This window comes from Zingiber officinale, chromosome 4A (assembly GCF_018446385.1).
Source record: "Zingiber officinale cultivar Zhangliang chromosome 4A, Zo_v1.1, whole genome shotgun sequence".
In the NCBI taxonomy this organism is placed as follows: domain Eukaryota; kingdom Viridiplantae; phylum Streptophyta; class Magnoliopsida; order Zingiberales; family Zingiberaceae; genus Zingiber; species Zingiber officinale.
In genome coordinates, this window is record NC_055992.1 from 80,344,847 (window position 1) to 80,360,317 (window position 15,471).

The 15,471-nt window shown below is 33.3% G+C and overlaps 1 protein-coding gene across 2 annotated transcripts in view; it reads right to left on the reverse strand.

Moving 5' to 3' along the window:
- Positions 1-848: 848 nt before the first annotated feature.
- LOC121970021 (serine/threonine-protein kinase 26-like) overlaps positions 849-15,471 on the reverse strand; it is a 73,561-nt gene continuing 58,938 nt past the window's right edge. The window contains exons 14-22 of one of the 2 annotated variants that reach the window (XM_042520407.1): positions 15,145-15,239; positions 15,039-15,074; positions 14,876-14,935; positions 4,345-4,476; positions 4,183-4,234; positions 4,055-4,092; positions 3,262-3,326; positions 1,886-1,937; positions 849-1,288 (exon numbers count right to left, since the gene is read on the reverse strand). In XM_042520407.1, the coding sequence (XP_042376341.1) occupies positions 1,217-1,288; positions 1,886-1,937; positions 3,262-3,326; positions 4,055-4,092; positions 4,183-4,234; positions 4,345-4,476; positions 14,876-14,935; positions 15,039-15,074; positions 15,145-15,239 (602 nt within the window). In that variant the 3' untranslated portion in view covers positions 849-1,216. The remainder of the gene's footprint in view (positions 1,289-1,885; positions 1,938-3,261; positions 3,327-4,054; positions 4,093-4,182; positions 4,235-4,344; positions 4,477-14,875; positions 14,936-15,038; positions 15,075-15,144; positions 15,240-15,471) is intronic. The other variant, XM_042520408.1, reaches the window with a different exon arrangement.

Genomic DNA, 15,471 nt, shown 5'->3' on the forward strand with positions numbered 1-15,471 from the left:
TTTTTTATCGAAATTACCTTTTTTTAATCATTAGGGTAATTTCGATAAAAAAAAATAGAATGTTTTTTTACTTTTAATATTAAAAAAAAAACCCCTTTTGATCTAGAGTGCCGGTTTAATATGATGGTCCTCTAAAATTGCGTATTCCAACCGAAGACCCTCTGGGATAAGTAGCGGTTTAAATTATTGTCTTTAAGCATGACTAAATTTACCTCCTTTCACTTGTTGAATTACTTAGAATGATAGTACAGGCCTCCCAAACAACTAACAGTTAATTGAGCTCTCAATGCCTGAACTACATCTAAAATAGTCTATCTCATTCATTTAGATGCCAAAATATCGTGTCCACAGTATTCTTGAGGATAATCAATCTATAGTTGATGAAGACCTTGTTAGAGCTATCTTCCTTTCGTATGGATTCTCAAGAACACACGACGATAAATATTGGTACTGCATGGTAGATGAAACTCAGACGAGCAAAGGCAATCGAAACACCTGCTGAGTGTCCGACACATGCTCAAACAATGAAAGAGATCAGGATGTAGCTTTAGCATCTGGTTGGTGTTCACATGCTCAAATGAGAAAAAGCAGGCGTCCTATAATCACGATTCATAAATTGAAATACATAGCTAAGGAAATGTATATATGACTCGTGACAAAGCAAATGAATATGAATATGATTATTATAATACCATGAAGTTTGAATACAATAAATAAGACTTGCAAAAGCAGCTTCAACCGCTTGATCTTCAAACTTCTTAACTTCAAATCCAAGGCAACAAAGCACCTGAAAAAGAGAGAAACCAGAGACTCGTAGCACTGTACAAATACAACTTGACACCACCGGAAAAGAGAGAAAGGACAGACTTTGCAGCACTGTACAAATACAACTTGATGCAACGCGTTACAGCAACACAGTGCTTTCTCCCAAATTTAAATAAATGGAATTTTCCCAAAATTGGAACCACAGAAAACCTAACAGCTTACATTGTACATCATGATCCTGAACATTTTGTAGCGTCGGACAATATGATCTCCAACAGACCAAGCCATATGCCCCAGTGTGAGAGCCAAGAAATTGATCTTCGTTAGTTCCTTTCTATTAGATCTTCTTAAGATAGGTAACAAGAAAGTACGTGGAAGAGATCTCAGCCAGGAATATCTATATTTCTGGCATGATAAAAAGATCCAAAACCTCCAGGATGTAGGAACTTGATCAACATTCTTCTATCTCTTCATTCCTCTTGTTCTCTTCATGGTTATACAATGCATTTAACTCTTGTTGTAACTGAAAAATGCACGAAAGCAATTGGCTAAGCCAAGTGATAAATAAAAGGAAAAACATATAAGCATCCCATTCAATGGCTCTGCTTTTCTCTTAACTCATTATGTTACAATCCGTAGAATATGTTCGTCCTTTGGTCATTAAAAATACTATACATGCACAAGCAGGATAAGCAAATCATAGAACAGCCTTAGAACTAAACCTGGACAACTAATAATGGTAAATTTAACTGGTACAAACAGAAATGGCAGTTTGTCTAGAAATGTAACTGGTAAAAACTATAATTCCCTATCCTACAAATAGAAAGAGTATTATAAAAGAGACTAACTTTTAATATCGCATTCCAAAGCATCCGCTTCTCTTGTTGGTGGAAACAAATAAAAGAATATAAAACCACTAACATAACTATTATCTACTCTCAGCTACTTTTTCCAGTAATAAGGGATTGCCATAACTAATACTAGATACCCACATAGCCAACATATACTGGTAGAAATTGATAGAACAAGAATTTAGGCAAAGATAAAAAATGATAAGATATCTGTATTAGCATGATCAAGCCATTCCTAACTTATAGTAGTATCAAAGAGTTTTTCTTGCCTGAATATGTAGCAGCTTTGCTACAGTAAGTTCATCAGTTAGGGTAATCATCCTGCAACAAGAAGAGATAAATCAACTGGATATCAGGCGCCCTAGGAGCACAACATTACAATCTCAATTATAGAAGAAAACTTTACTTATGTAATACCATATAAACTTAGCATTCAAAAGATTATAAATCCATATGGAACTGTTTTTTAAAAACATGTGTCCCTTTAAATAAAGTCCGAATTGAAAACCAAAACAATAGGCATAGTGGTAAGGTTCAGTTTAGTATAATGCAGAATATAGCGAGTCCATGTTATCTAAAGAGACATGCATCGTAAAATATTTGTTTCACTTGGTCCTATGTGTTTATTAATGAATAATTTGGTCATCTAATCAATAAAAATGATTATGATAATCCAGCTTTACTGGCCACCTTCTAACTTAAAATACAAGCAAAAAATCCTGCTAGTGGAAAATAAATATGTTATTCTTCTAGATAAATGAATTATTCATAGAGTAAAATTTGTTCTTTATTGTTGATATGGTTGAAATGTACAATGCCTACAATATTTGGAAACTTGTACAAGGGAGGCACAAGTGATATGTGACATTTTTGTTAGTTACGCATCATGGGGCAATACTAAGCTAGATACAGATGATACAAAGCTCAATATAGATGACAGAGCCTGATATAGGTGATAAAAAAAAAATTATATAAGATTAAGGGAATTATTCTATAGTCAAATAATATAGTGGCTAATGTACACATTCATGTTAAAAGAACCAAAATTGCGAGAAAAAAAAATTGAAAAGAGATTATTTTATTATCCTAAAAAATAATTACTTGTTCAACTTACATGCTATCAAGTTAGAGAAATCATGATTCATGCTATTAATGTAGAGAAATCATGATTAAAAACACAAATATAATATTGCATTCCTAAGTTTCAAATTTTTATCCTTTTTAATTATTAAGTTTATAATAAAAAAATCCCACAAAGTTTTTGAAACAATATTTAAGGAAAAGGAAATTTTTGCATTATTAAACTACAATGCAAAAATGTATATAGGGTGCCATTGTCATCAAGAAAATTAGTGCTTGTTAAGGGGACTCTTGTTTGTTTCTTTCTAAAAAAAAACACTTATTATAGCTAACAAAAAAAAATGGTACATGCATGGAGTATTCATAGGGTCCATAATAAAATTTTGGATTCAGTTGCAGGCATGAAAATATGATTTTGAGAATCACTAACATTTAATTTCAGCTCAAAATGAGATCATACTTCATCATTCATATTGGAAACTTTGATTATGATTTTGTAAGTCTAAAGTTGGTCTGTTATAAATGCCTTTAATTTAGAATAACCTACACAGCTAAGAGAAACTACCTGGCTTGTAGCTCTGAGATTTTACTCAGTAGTATGCGCTCCCTTTCGCTGTTCACACCGTCCAGCTATTAAAAATAAATCTTAATCAGCAATAAACCATACTTTACATCATTTCCACTCAATTTAAACTGAAAAAAAAGGATGAACAAGTACTAATTTAACAACAAAAGAGCAGTGTGGTGCAAAAACATCCCTTTAACAACCAGAATTAGTCATTTGTTTACCTGCGTATAGTAATCAATTACATATTTATTATATCTCTCAATCTCCATTTTGAGTGATTTATTCCGTGATATAAGTAAAGCAAAATGCATATATGCTGCCAGTAGAGGAATAAAGTTATGACTACCACAATAAGTCACCATATAATTTTTCTTTCTTTCCTCTTTCAATCTTTCTTGTGATTCTGACACCAAAGGTGGTAAGGCAGTGAGTAGGACATAAATTGATAGAATGTATTGGTTCTACATTTTGTACAAATTAACTGCAATGCCAATGTTATAGCAACTCCATTTGCAATGAAAAATCAAATGCAAAATTTTAGTAAAATAGTAATTTACTATTCACTCAAGAACCATGTGCTGCAAGATTAACATAGTTGGAACAGGAGGTAACCCCAAATGTCTCTCTTGGACTCTTGGAATCTAATAAACAAAAGTAATTCGCATAATACAAGAGTTGGCATAACCCAAATGTTTCTATGGAAATCTGATAAACACACAACTAATCAGAATAATACTACCAACAGCATATAATCATGAAGATCGAAGAGTATAAAGTATAGCATGCTTACCAATTTCTCATTCTTCACATTTTGAGCTTGGGAAGGAACTGCAGTAAAAAAAAAGGAAAAAGAATAGCTCAACAGAATTTTCTACTTTGATCTTTCAAAAAACACGACAAGAATATCTTAAAACTCACAATCAATTATCTCGCTTTGCTGCAAGCTATTTAACAGATTCATAATGAGATCCTGGCAATTAAAACCACAAAGTTTAGGCACGTCAGTGTTCTAAACAACTAAAAAATTCGTCGTTAGATTTCAGTCAGGCATGCATGAATTTGTTAAGGAATGGATGATACCTGTTGAAAAGATGCTTGCTGAAAAATATTTTCAAGGTGGGGCTTGAGAATGCATGCAGGTACTGCCCTGCTGCTAACTTCCTTCAGATTGTTGTTGCGGTCTTCATTTGGAGGTTGGCCCAGTGACTGAAACTAGATAAATACAAGTACCTAAGGCAACCAATTATTGGACAGACAGAATAGACATAACTATAGGAAAATATTGAAGCATCTGTAGTTAATTTCAACAAAAAACGGCCAACATTAATTGCATCATGATACTTCTGCATCTACCCTGTGATTGCTCCAGACAGTTATAGATATCTAATTTGAGTAACAGAAAAGCATTAAAACTTGGTTTCCATACAGAAAAACATAAGAGGAAAATTGGAAAGAATTGTCACATGCTACTCCAAATAAAAATATGGCACCACAGAAAGAAAATTCAACCAAGGAGATGGATCAAAAGCCACATTTAGACAACTAAAAACATTAATAGGGAAGAAAAAATAATGTATACAGTTTTATGCATGCCTAAAATTTATGATTTTCAATAATGAAAATAATGTACATACTGACATGTTCACTAAAAATGTTTAAAGCTAATCCAAGCTTATGACTTTCCTTTGACTATTGAATCATCCTGAACATGTAAGAGGAGAAATCAATATTTACCAAAATGAAGCATACTTTTGCAACCATGAATAACACACTAGTGCTGACTAATTGTCATTAAATAATTAGATCATCCTTGAAAACCTCTGACCATAAATGAGAATCTTGAACCAACCAATTATTTGTCTGAATGTTTTAGCATTTTTGATGCCACATATTTTTATTCAAGATTTGAGAATGAGTACAAATCGCCGGTCCCACATCCGGATGAATATCAGCCAACATGGACTTTCAGACAAATATTCAATGAATGGATGAATCAAACTATTGTGTTAATACTAGGATGTTCTTCGGAAGGAACACGTTGCAAGTCCGACCGTGAAACTTAAATGTAGTGTTAAATATGCAAGAGTCGGATAGGAACAAATATTATAGGAAAATTAATTATGGAATCTAGGAATAGTAAAGTAATGGAGATAATAGATATAATGATTAGGAGAAAAATTAATATTTTATGTATGCAAGAGACAAAATTAGTAGAAGAGAAGGCAAAGAGATAGAAAAATTTAGGTTTTAAGTTATACTACATAAGAAAGAGTATGAGAAGAAATGGAGTAGGTATTATTGTTGATAGTTTACTAAAGGATGATGTTGTTAGAGTAATTAGAAAGGAGAATAGGATTATAACTCTCTAGATAGTGGTGGTGAAAGAAACTATTAATGTAATTTGTATATATGCATCTCGAATAGGATTAGATTAACACACCAAATCTAGATTTTGGGACAACCTACATGAGATATTATAAACCATTTCACCAACTGAAATGATTTTAATAAGAGTAGATCTAAATGGGCATGTACAAGTGAAAAATGAGGAATATAATAGGGAGTATGGGAGTTATGGATTTGGAATAAGAATGAAGAAGGAAAAACTATATTAGATTTTACGATAGCATATGACCTTATAATAGCTAATATATTTCTTAGAAAAAAGTAGAACACTTGGTCACGTTCAAAAGTGAAAATAAGAAATCGTAAATTGACTTTCTTATGGCAAAAAAGAAGGATAGAAAGATTGTAAAACTTGTAAGGTTATCCCTGGAGAAAGCTTAGCTACCTAAGAAAAAATATGCATGACTCTTAGAATTAAGTGGTAGAAGTTAAAAGATAGGAAGCAAAACATATTTAAGGAGATAGTAGGAGTACAAGTATTACAACAACTCGAATATGACATGTGATAAGATGGTGTCAAAGTTGAAAATAGTAGTCTGTACTCGATGAGTCAACAAGACATGCACTACCGGATAAAGAATCTTAAGGGTGGAATGAGAAAGTACAGAAGAAATTAAAGGAAAAAACGACAACCTATAAGGTATTATATACTTCTAAAAACGAAAAAAACTTAAAAAAATAAAAGAGACCAAGAAAACAGACAAACAGAATAAAGCTAAGAATGAAACTTTTGAACACTTATATCAAAAATTAAATACAAAAGGTACTAGTAAATAATGAGGAAATAAAAGAGCATGGCAAATGCATTTTCATCAATTTTTAATGAAGGTTTAGATAACTTAACCTTAGTAATTTAAGTAGGTCAAATGAGTATTCTTATCGTAGAATTCAAACTACAGAAGTAGAACAAGCTTTAAATGGGATGCAAAATGAAAAAAATAGTTGGACCAAATGATATTCTGATAGAGACATGGAAGTGTATCGGGAAACAAGATATCGAATGACTTACAAAATTATTCAATCTAATATTGGAAACTAAAAAAAGTCTAACAAGGGTAAGTACTCTAGTTCCCTTATATAAGATAAATAAGATGTACAAAATTATGTAATATATAAGGGTATTAAACTAATGAGTCATACCATGAAACTTTAAGAAAGAGAAATAGAAAAAAGACTAAGGAAGGAGAGTGATCAAAAATCAATTTGGATTTGTACCTGAAAGGTCGACAATAGAACATCTTATCAGGCAACTAATTGAAAAGTATCGGGAACATAAGCAAGACTTACATTTGATATTTGTCGACATAGAGAACTTATGATAGAGTCCTGAGGAAAATTATATAAAGAATTCTAGAAAAGAGAGGTGTTAACGTAGCGTATATTGAACTAATCAAGATATATATGAGAATGTAATGAAAAGGGTGAAGATTTCAGACGGATTAACCGAAGCATTTCCTCAAAAGATACAAAGATCAGGTCTAAGTCGTTATCTTTTTACATTAATCATGGATAAATTCACTTTATTTTATAAGGTCAACTCTAGTTTATTTTATTTGGACCAAGATCACTTTATGTCAGCCATATTATTTTATTATTACCACCATCTCTATCACAAAGGTATTTGGACTATTCATTTACTCTCTTTGTAACTGTAATAATTTTAAAAACAGAAAACCAAAAACATTGTAAATTGTGAACTAGGAGGGCCTTTTTATAATATTTGCCAATTAAATCCCTAGTCTTTTCTTTCTCCCACAACTTGTGCATTTTCTTCTCCACCACGGAAGGCATATTGCATTTAGAAACCTGAACACCCTTGCCCATGTCATCTATGCAAGATTCAACTGACCCCTCTAACCTTATCACTCTCCATTCATGAAGTTACCCCCTCTGCAAGATTCCATCGTCCCTATTGCTTGCACCGAAGACCCACCACCATCATGACCAATCATTTACCATGACTCAGTCATTGATGACTCGATCTCCTTCTCATGCACATGTAACCTCTGAAGTGGGATGCTCCAACCCCATCTCTCCCCTTGATGCCCCTTTGTGCAATGCTGGCATTGCTCATCAACCGGTCTTCGAGCAATTCCTCCAACAAAAGTTCTCGGTGAACCCTCATGGAGAAGCATGAGAACCACTTCTAAAAGGAACCCTAGTTGCCCTCCTCTCTTGATTGTCGATTACCCTTTTGATCAAATCTAGTTTGCCATCTGATTTAGGTAGTGTCTTCTTATTGTTAAGTATCACAGTAAGATTTGGGGTGCTAAATAGTTTATGTCTCTTGAATTAGGGCGATGACAATGTAAGTATAATTTCAACTGCATGTGATACAATTTTTTCCTTTATGGGTTGATCCATATCTTGGTATGGAGACATAAGAACATGGATTTTGTTAAATTACTACCCTTGCTATTGTAATTCCCAACCCTTTATTTTATTTTAAGCAACACCATTAATCATGATTAGCCAATTTTAGACATCCACTTCAAAATGTGTCTCACTATTCACGACCTTCAGAACCAAGGTAAGATCCTCCTTTTGGCTTGCACGGTGAATCCATTAGCCTAAGTGAGAACCATAATAAGAATGAGCAATGAGGGGTCTTGTTATGGTTAGATTTGGTAATGGAAATTCCGCTTTCATAATAGATGTAGATGTAATTTCTTGAATGCACTCATGTGGGAAAATAAGTAATGAGAGTGAAAGTTTTGCATCCTAACCTTACAAGAGCTTGTAAGGTTGTGGGTATTTTATGATGTAGAAAACCATCCCCAATTTGGAGTTAAATGCAGCTATCATAAACTCGAGCCTAGCATTTATAACTTTGGTTGAACTCTAAACTAGTGGAGATTTCACTGGTTCTTGTTTTTTTTATCTTGTTCTTTCGTCTTGTCATTGCCTGACTCTTAATTTTGTTATGCTTGGATGGTTCACACTAAAGTATCATCTGTTATTATTATTCTACGATTGATATTATGAATCATGGTTGCTTATTATACAAAAAAATGATGATGATAGATGAGAGAGAATAATAACATGGTGGTAGTAATACAACAACAACCAAGCATTTTAGAGATTATGAACTTTACGCCATTATTCATATTATTATCATTATCTATATCTCTAAATAAATTTTATCTTGTCTTATTCTTGCTAGACCTTTTTTGGTTCATTCCTCATTTATCATGTTTATTTAATCAGGTAAATACGAGCATTTATCTAAACATTATCAAACATGTGTTTTTCCGAAATCTCTCTAACGCCTCATCTTATTTCGCTCCATTCCGACCTCCACCTTAACATGCTCTCTCACCTCTCCTGCGAGCTTATAGAAATTTCAACATTCAAATGACTTCATATAACATAGCAGGTCTAATCATGTTTTATGAGATCTTACCCTAAGTTTAAGAGGTACTTACTCAAACACTGACCCTCCATTTCCCGTATCTTACTCAGATTCTATAAGACATCTCTCAATCCTCGCTTTGCAAAACGATCCTAAATATTTAAATCTCTCGCTCCCATGACTCATCTTCCTATCTTAACAATTGTTTCATTACTTCTAATATCTAAACTTAAATTTATATACGTCTCAATCTACTAAGCTTAAAACTTTTCCCTCTAATGTTTCTCCAAGATTCTATTAGCATTACTCACGTGTGTTTCATTTACCAAAAATAATATCTCAAAACAATGCAACGAGTATGTTGAGTTCGTCATAATTAGTGTAAAAGGATAGAACTCAGAGGCGATGCAACAACCCTATCTTTATCGGAAATGCAACTCCCAAGTCTTTGTACCTAGTGTCACATCCTAATACATATCCTTAATTAATTAATATACGTTACTACCTCTCTTCTAATTCTTCTTTCTCTTCCGGGATACCCCTCTCGACATCATTTCATGTAAGTAAACGTACCATGCTAGATGTTATTTTGCTCCCATTTTCAATTAATCACCAAGAAGACGATAGCTCTATATTTACTGTATGAACATGAACCAAATTGATTTCTTTTACACCGTCTCCTTTAATCTTTTCTATTACTTTTTCCCAATGTGTTGACACTATTAGTTATACACCCACTTTTATGTAAATTGTGACGCTCCTCCCTTGTTTTATACGAGGAACTGTATTTATCCTCAGCTGCATTTTTCATTTTCAATATCATGTATTAAATAATTTTTGTAAGTCATTCATACCTTGCTTCCCTACTTCCATACCTATCAAATATATCGTCCGTCCAACGACTTTTCCGTTGTTCCTATTCAAAGTCTGTTTTAATTCGAGTTTCGAATTCTACGATAAAATTAAAATTTCTATGCTCATTCGACCACTTAAATTACCTAAGTTAAGTCGTCACTTAAAACTTAAAAGTCATTAAAAGTTATGAAACTCTTCATCTTCCATTATTAATAATTCCACATTCATCTCTTAATACATTTTATTTGGCTAAGATCTTTTATTTTCCTTTCTCTCACATAAATGTCTCTTCCTCCCTTCGATTTTGATATAACCATTCAAAAGTTTCATTTTTTGCTTCACTTTCTCGCTATCAGATTGTATTTTTTAAGTTTTCTCAATTCATATATAATTCCTTATAAGCTATCTGCCTTTTTCCTTTTCTCAGACTTCATTCCACCACCAAGATTCTTTACTTAGAGTCATGTCGACTTTACTAAGTATATTCTTATTTATTATTTTCAACTTCGATACCATCTTATCCCATCAGACAGAAGATCATATATCACCCTTCAGATTTACCTTCTCCTTAAATATATTTTCTTTCCCTTCCTTAACTTCCACCACTTAATTATAGGATATATTCTTTCTCTTTCTATCGATCTCTTGTTACATGATATCCTACTTACCCTATGTGGGTGGTGTTTTCCAAGGATAACTTTCGTAATCTTTACAAATCTTTCATCCTTCTTCCTAACCATAAGAAAGTCAATTCAGATTTATTATTCACTTTTTAATCGCGAAAGTGTTCTTCTCTTTCCTTAAAAACATATTAGCCTAATATAGCTATCGCAAAATCTAATATAGTTTTCCTTCCTCATTCCTCATTGTAACCCCATTCTCTTCTTCATTTTCCTCACCATCCCATTTCACCTCTATTAAAATCATTTCATTAATATTTTATAATATTTCATCTAAGTCCTCCCAAACTCTCGATTTGGTAGCTTCTTCTAATTATACTAGAGTGCATATAGTTAATTACGTTTCACGCGTCATTTTATTTTAAGGGTTATAATTCTATCCCTTTTCTAACTACTTCTACAACTTCATCCTTTATTACTCTACTGATAATACCGCTCCATTTTTGCTTTACTCTTTCCATGTCCTTACAACTTAAAACCCAGTTCTATCATCTTGCCTTCGCTTCCGTTTTTGCCTCAGACACACAAAATACTAATTCCTCCTAATCATCATATCTACTACGCTGAGAGTTCATTTAGTTCCATCGAATCTTAGATTATTAGTTTCAGATTTGTTCTTAGTTTCCAATCGGGGACCTATACTGTGAGAACTCTTCTGTTGAGATAGATGGACTGTAGCGAATCTCATTCAGCACTACACAAGTTCGAAAGATGTATGAGTGGTCTGCCCGGGAGACATTCTCGCCAAACATTACGATGCTTGAACGTTCCGGGAACAATCTGCATTAGAATAGTTTAATGGATTATTCATCAATTCACAGCTTACCAGTACCTGCAACCTAACAACGCTTTTATCCGGTTGGGACCGCCACACCGCCGTATCCGGTGGGTTGTCACCGCCGATGATAAAATACATAATAGTTCGTTAGGGAAAACATTTCTACTAACCTTTAGTGAGTTTTCGGAGGTGATAGATTTATTTGATCATAGATATTTCTAGCCCTCTTGATGATTATGATTGAAGATCTATGTTTCATATAAGAAATTGTAGCGTATGCATAGTCTTTCTCTTACATGATCTTGATGGTATTTTGTTTGGCCTTTTAGGAGGCTATCCTCCTTGTTTCCTGAGCATATCTCTTTTTTTCCCTTCAGATCAATAAGATGCTCCTAGAAGTGTTGAGTCACTACATTAGAGCTTATTAGACGCAACCACCATTGGCTTCAGACATTTAACTTATTTTATGTTTCAATACTTGTCTTTATGAACTTGAACCAATGGAAATATAACTAACATGCATGTCATTATTTCTACAAAATAATCATCCTTATTATCTAACATGCATTTCATTATTCATGGGCTTGGGCCCACTAGTAAAGTGATCGTGTTGCAAACGCAGTGCGAAGTATGCTTACTCATGGCCTTGGGCCTACTAGGAGAGCGGCTGCGTTACTAGTCATGGTTGAATACTCGAGTGGAGCATGACTCTCATCAACGAGGAACGACCTGTGAAGGTTGGCTACCGGTGTCCAACAACGTGAGCATTTTCCAAATTTATCCTGATAACCGATGGAAAATTTTCACTGGGCCGAGCCGGTCACCCAAAGAATCGAATACCTGGATTTACCAAAAAAAAAAATACATTTCATTATTTATTAGTTTGAACCATTGTAAATATGACTACCATTTTGCATAGTTGTGTAACAAGTTCTGTCTCACAATTTAGGGCATAACCTTTTAATAGGACAGATGTTGGAGTGCTTGGTAAAGCTCATTTACCTCCAAATCAAATTTCATTAGTATGTTAGAGTGGTGCTCGTGTGTGATTGTGTTATCATTAGTATGTTAGAGTGGTGCTCGTGTGTGATTGTGTTATCAATGATTTAAAAGAAAAAACAATCCATAAATCCCACCAAGGATCCCCTTTTTTAGGCTAAGAAACCTCTTGCAAATATGTAAAACTAAAACACAAAAAAGACAATACTAGCGGCTCATAGAAGAAGCCTTTCAAAAGCCCTTGATCGTTGTTTTTCATGGTCATTATTTCATGCATAGTTACCAAAAAAAATACAGTCAATGCTTATATAGAGGGGCTCCCAACAGCTAGTCAACAACTAATTTTAGAACAGGGCTAGTCATTTGAACCCCATGTTTATTAGAATTCATAAAATATTCACAGTAGTCAATGATCAACAATTCAATTAACTCGACAAAATCTCAAATCAATTAAAATATTGTTTAGTTGATTTGAACTCTAATTTAGTCGATGCAAAACCTAACAAAAGGCATTTTGTTCTTGAAGGGATTTTTAGTCAACTTGACAATCGACACGACATTTTAGTCGATTGGATCATTGACTCAATCTACTTGGAGCTCATGATTTTGCCTGACGCATGCCATGTAAGCCACGCCAAGCTCCAAAGTCAAGCTTGACCGTAGACTATAAATAGGAACTTGTTGTTCCTTGTTCCTTAGTCGAAGACTCTTTTACAAGACAAGTAGGTAATTCCTACCTAGCTTAACCACACCGTCCACTGACAATGCTATCCAAAAACATGAAACTTAGATTACAATTCACATAATCTCTCACAGCTCACTCCTTTTAGGTATTCCATTTGTTATAGTTTTGTATTGTCCAAGAGGGCACCTTCCGTTAGCTTCTCAATCCTTTAAATGCATCAAACTCTCCCACCTTGTTTCGCATGTCACTCTTGGCTAGCTCATTTATATAGTCCACCTCTTGTTGAGCTTTCCTAGAGACACTCGAGCATTGGTCCTTAAGTGGAAACTCAAATCAAGGTTTAAAATTTAGACTCGTGCCGAGGTTTCAATCTAGGCCAGAACGATACAGTTTCAGTATCATATCGTACCGTGTCAATTCAGTTTTGGTATTTTTTATTTATATATAGTAATTATTAGATAAATATATTTATTGTATATAATTTAAAAATAAATTGTATATTGATTTTATATAAGTTGTTTGATCTAACTTAATATGGTTAGGAAAAATAATTAAATATAGTTTTCTTTAAAGATATATTAATTACTCGAATTAAAATTGATATATCATAATTATATAAATTAATTGTTTATAATTAATTATTAATTTAAATCTTATATATTTAAAATAGTAAAAAAAAATCAAAGCAACAATTAAACAGCAAAAAAAATATAAAATAATAATAATAAATTATCAAAATATAAATATGATTTATTAGAATTTTTAAATAAATTTAAAACAGTAAAAAAGAATTTTTTATAATATCAATTAATAAATTTTTATTTTTAATTATTTTTAAAATTTTAAATATATTTTTATATATTTTATAGGGATAATTTAATTAGGGTTTATAAAAACCTATTTAAAACTATCACATTTCCCGTTAGGAATTGTTTAAATTAATTACATCTTTTTTTTTCTTTTGCAACAATACCTATACAGCACCGCGATCCCGCGAGTCCCGCGAGCAGCACTCGCATGGCGCGGAGGCATCGCGCGATGTTTCCAACGCCAGCAGAGTCGTCTTGGGATCCTTCCAGCGCCGCCGAAAGCATCCCACGACGCCTCCACGCCGCTTTTGACGACGCAAAGGCGTCAATCGCAAGCGGATGACAGGCGAAATTAGTTTGCATGTTGTGCCGGTTTCACTTCCTCACCAGAACAATAAATTTCGGCGGTTTCACGCAGCATAGCTCGGCACTTCAAACCCTGACTCAAATATTTGTATTGTTCACGTGTAAAAAATAAATTAGAAGTAATCATGCCAAACTCACTTAAGCTAGACATCTATGATCTCTGTGCTAGATAGATATTTATACCTGAGTCCTAGTAACACAGATTATTTGGGGCTTAGAGCTGGTTTATTTTGTTTGGATCAAGATCATTTTATGTTAGCCACGTTATTCTTTTAGCACCATCTCTAACGCTATTTTTTTTTTTGTTGTTGTGCATATATAGCTCACTACTCAACCATACCATAAAGGACATCTGCTTCTTAATCATTCTACAATGGGTTCAAGGAAATTCTAAACTATCTGGATACTCTCTTTAATATATGTTCCAGGATGTTGATAGAAATGTCTAATATAAATCGTTTTGATTATAATGTTGAAAGATATGATGTTATTACTTTTCCTTGATGCTACATAAATTGCATCTTTGCTTAATAAGAAAAACATTACAAGAGATGCCATGAGGAATTTATAAGGAAAAATCTATAGAGTAAATAGCATCTCCATGGAATATGAAACTACCATAAACTGAGAGATGCCAACAGGAAAAGAAAAAAAAAAACCAATAGAACACTGATGGCATACCACTGGCTTTTGATTAGTTAACCAATCGTCCATGCTGGCAGATTTTCTTAAGGGGGATTCCTGAAGAAGGGAAGGAGAAACAACAAATGATTTGTCAAGGTTAAATGTAGATGACTACAAAATTGCATTATTCCATGGAATATGATCTAAATCTTTTATGTACCTGGGTTGACCTTGAAATGTTACATAGTGGCAAGTCCTAAATGTACAGAGATTTCAATATTTAGTAAAACCATGAAAATTAGAATGAATAGTTTGCAGCATCTTACCTTCACAAGATCCACATTTTCTGATGTAACTGAAAATCGTCCTTTTATTTGAACCACATTAGGCTTGGTCTTGTCCTCCAATAAGTCTCCACATCCTGTTCATGTGAAAACAAAAAGGAAGAATACGGTATTACATTTGGGAAATTTCAATTATTAGACCTAAAAGATTCGCTTCTAGAAACACTGCAAATATCCTCATGAGAAAACATCCAACAACAAATCAACAACAACCAAGCCTTATCCCACTAGGTAGGATCGGTTATATGAATCCTTTTACGTCATTGAGCTCTAATCCCTACTATATCATCATCTATACTTAAATAAATT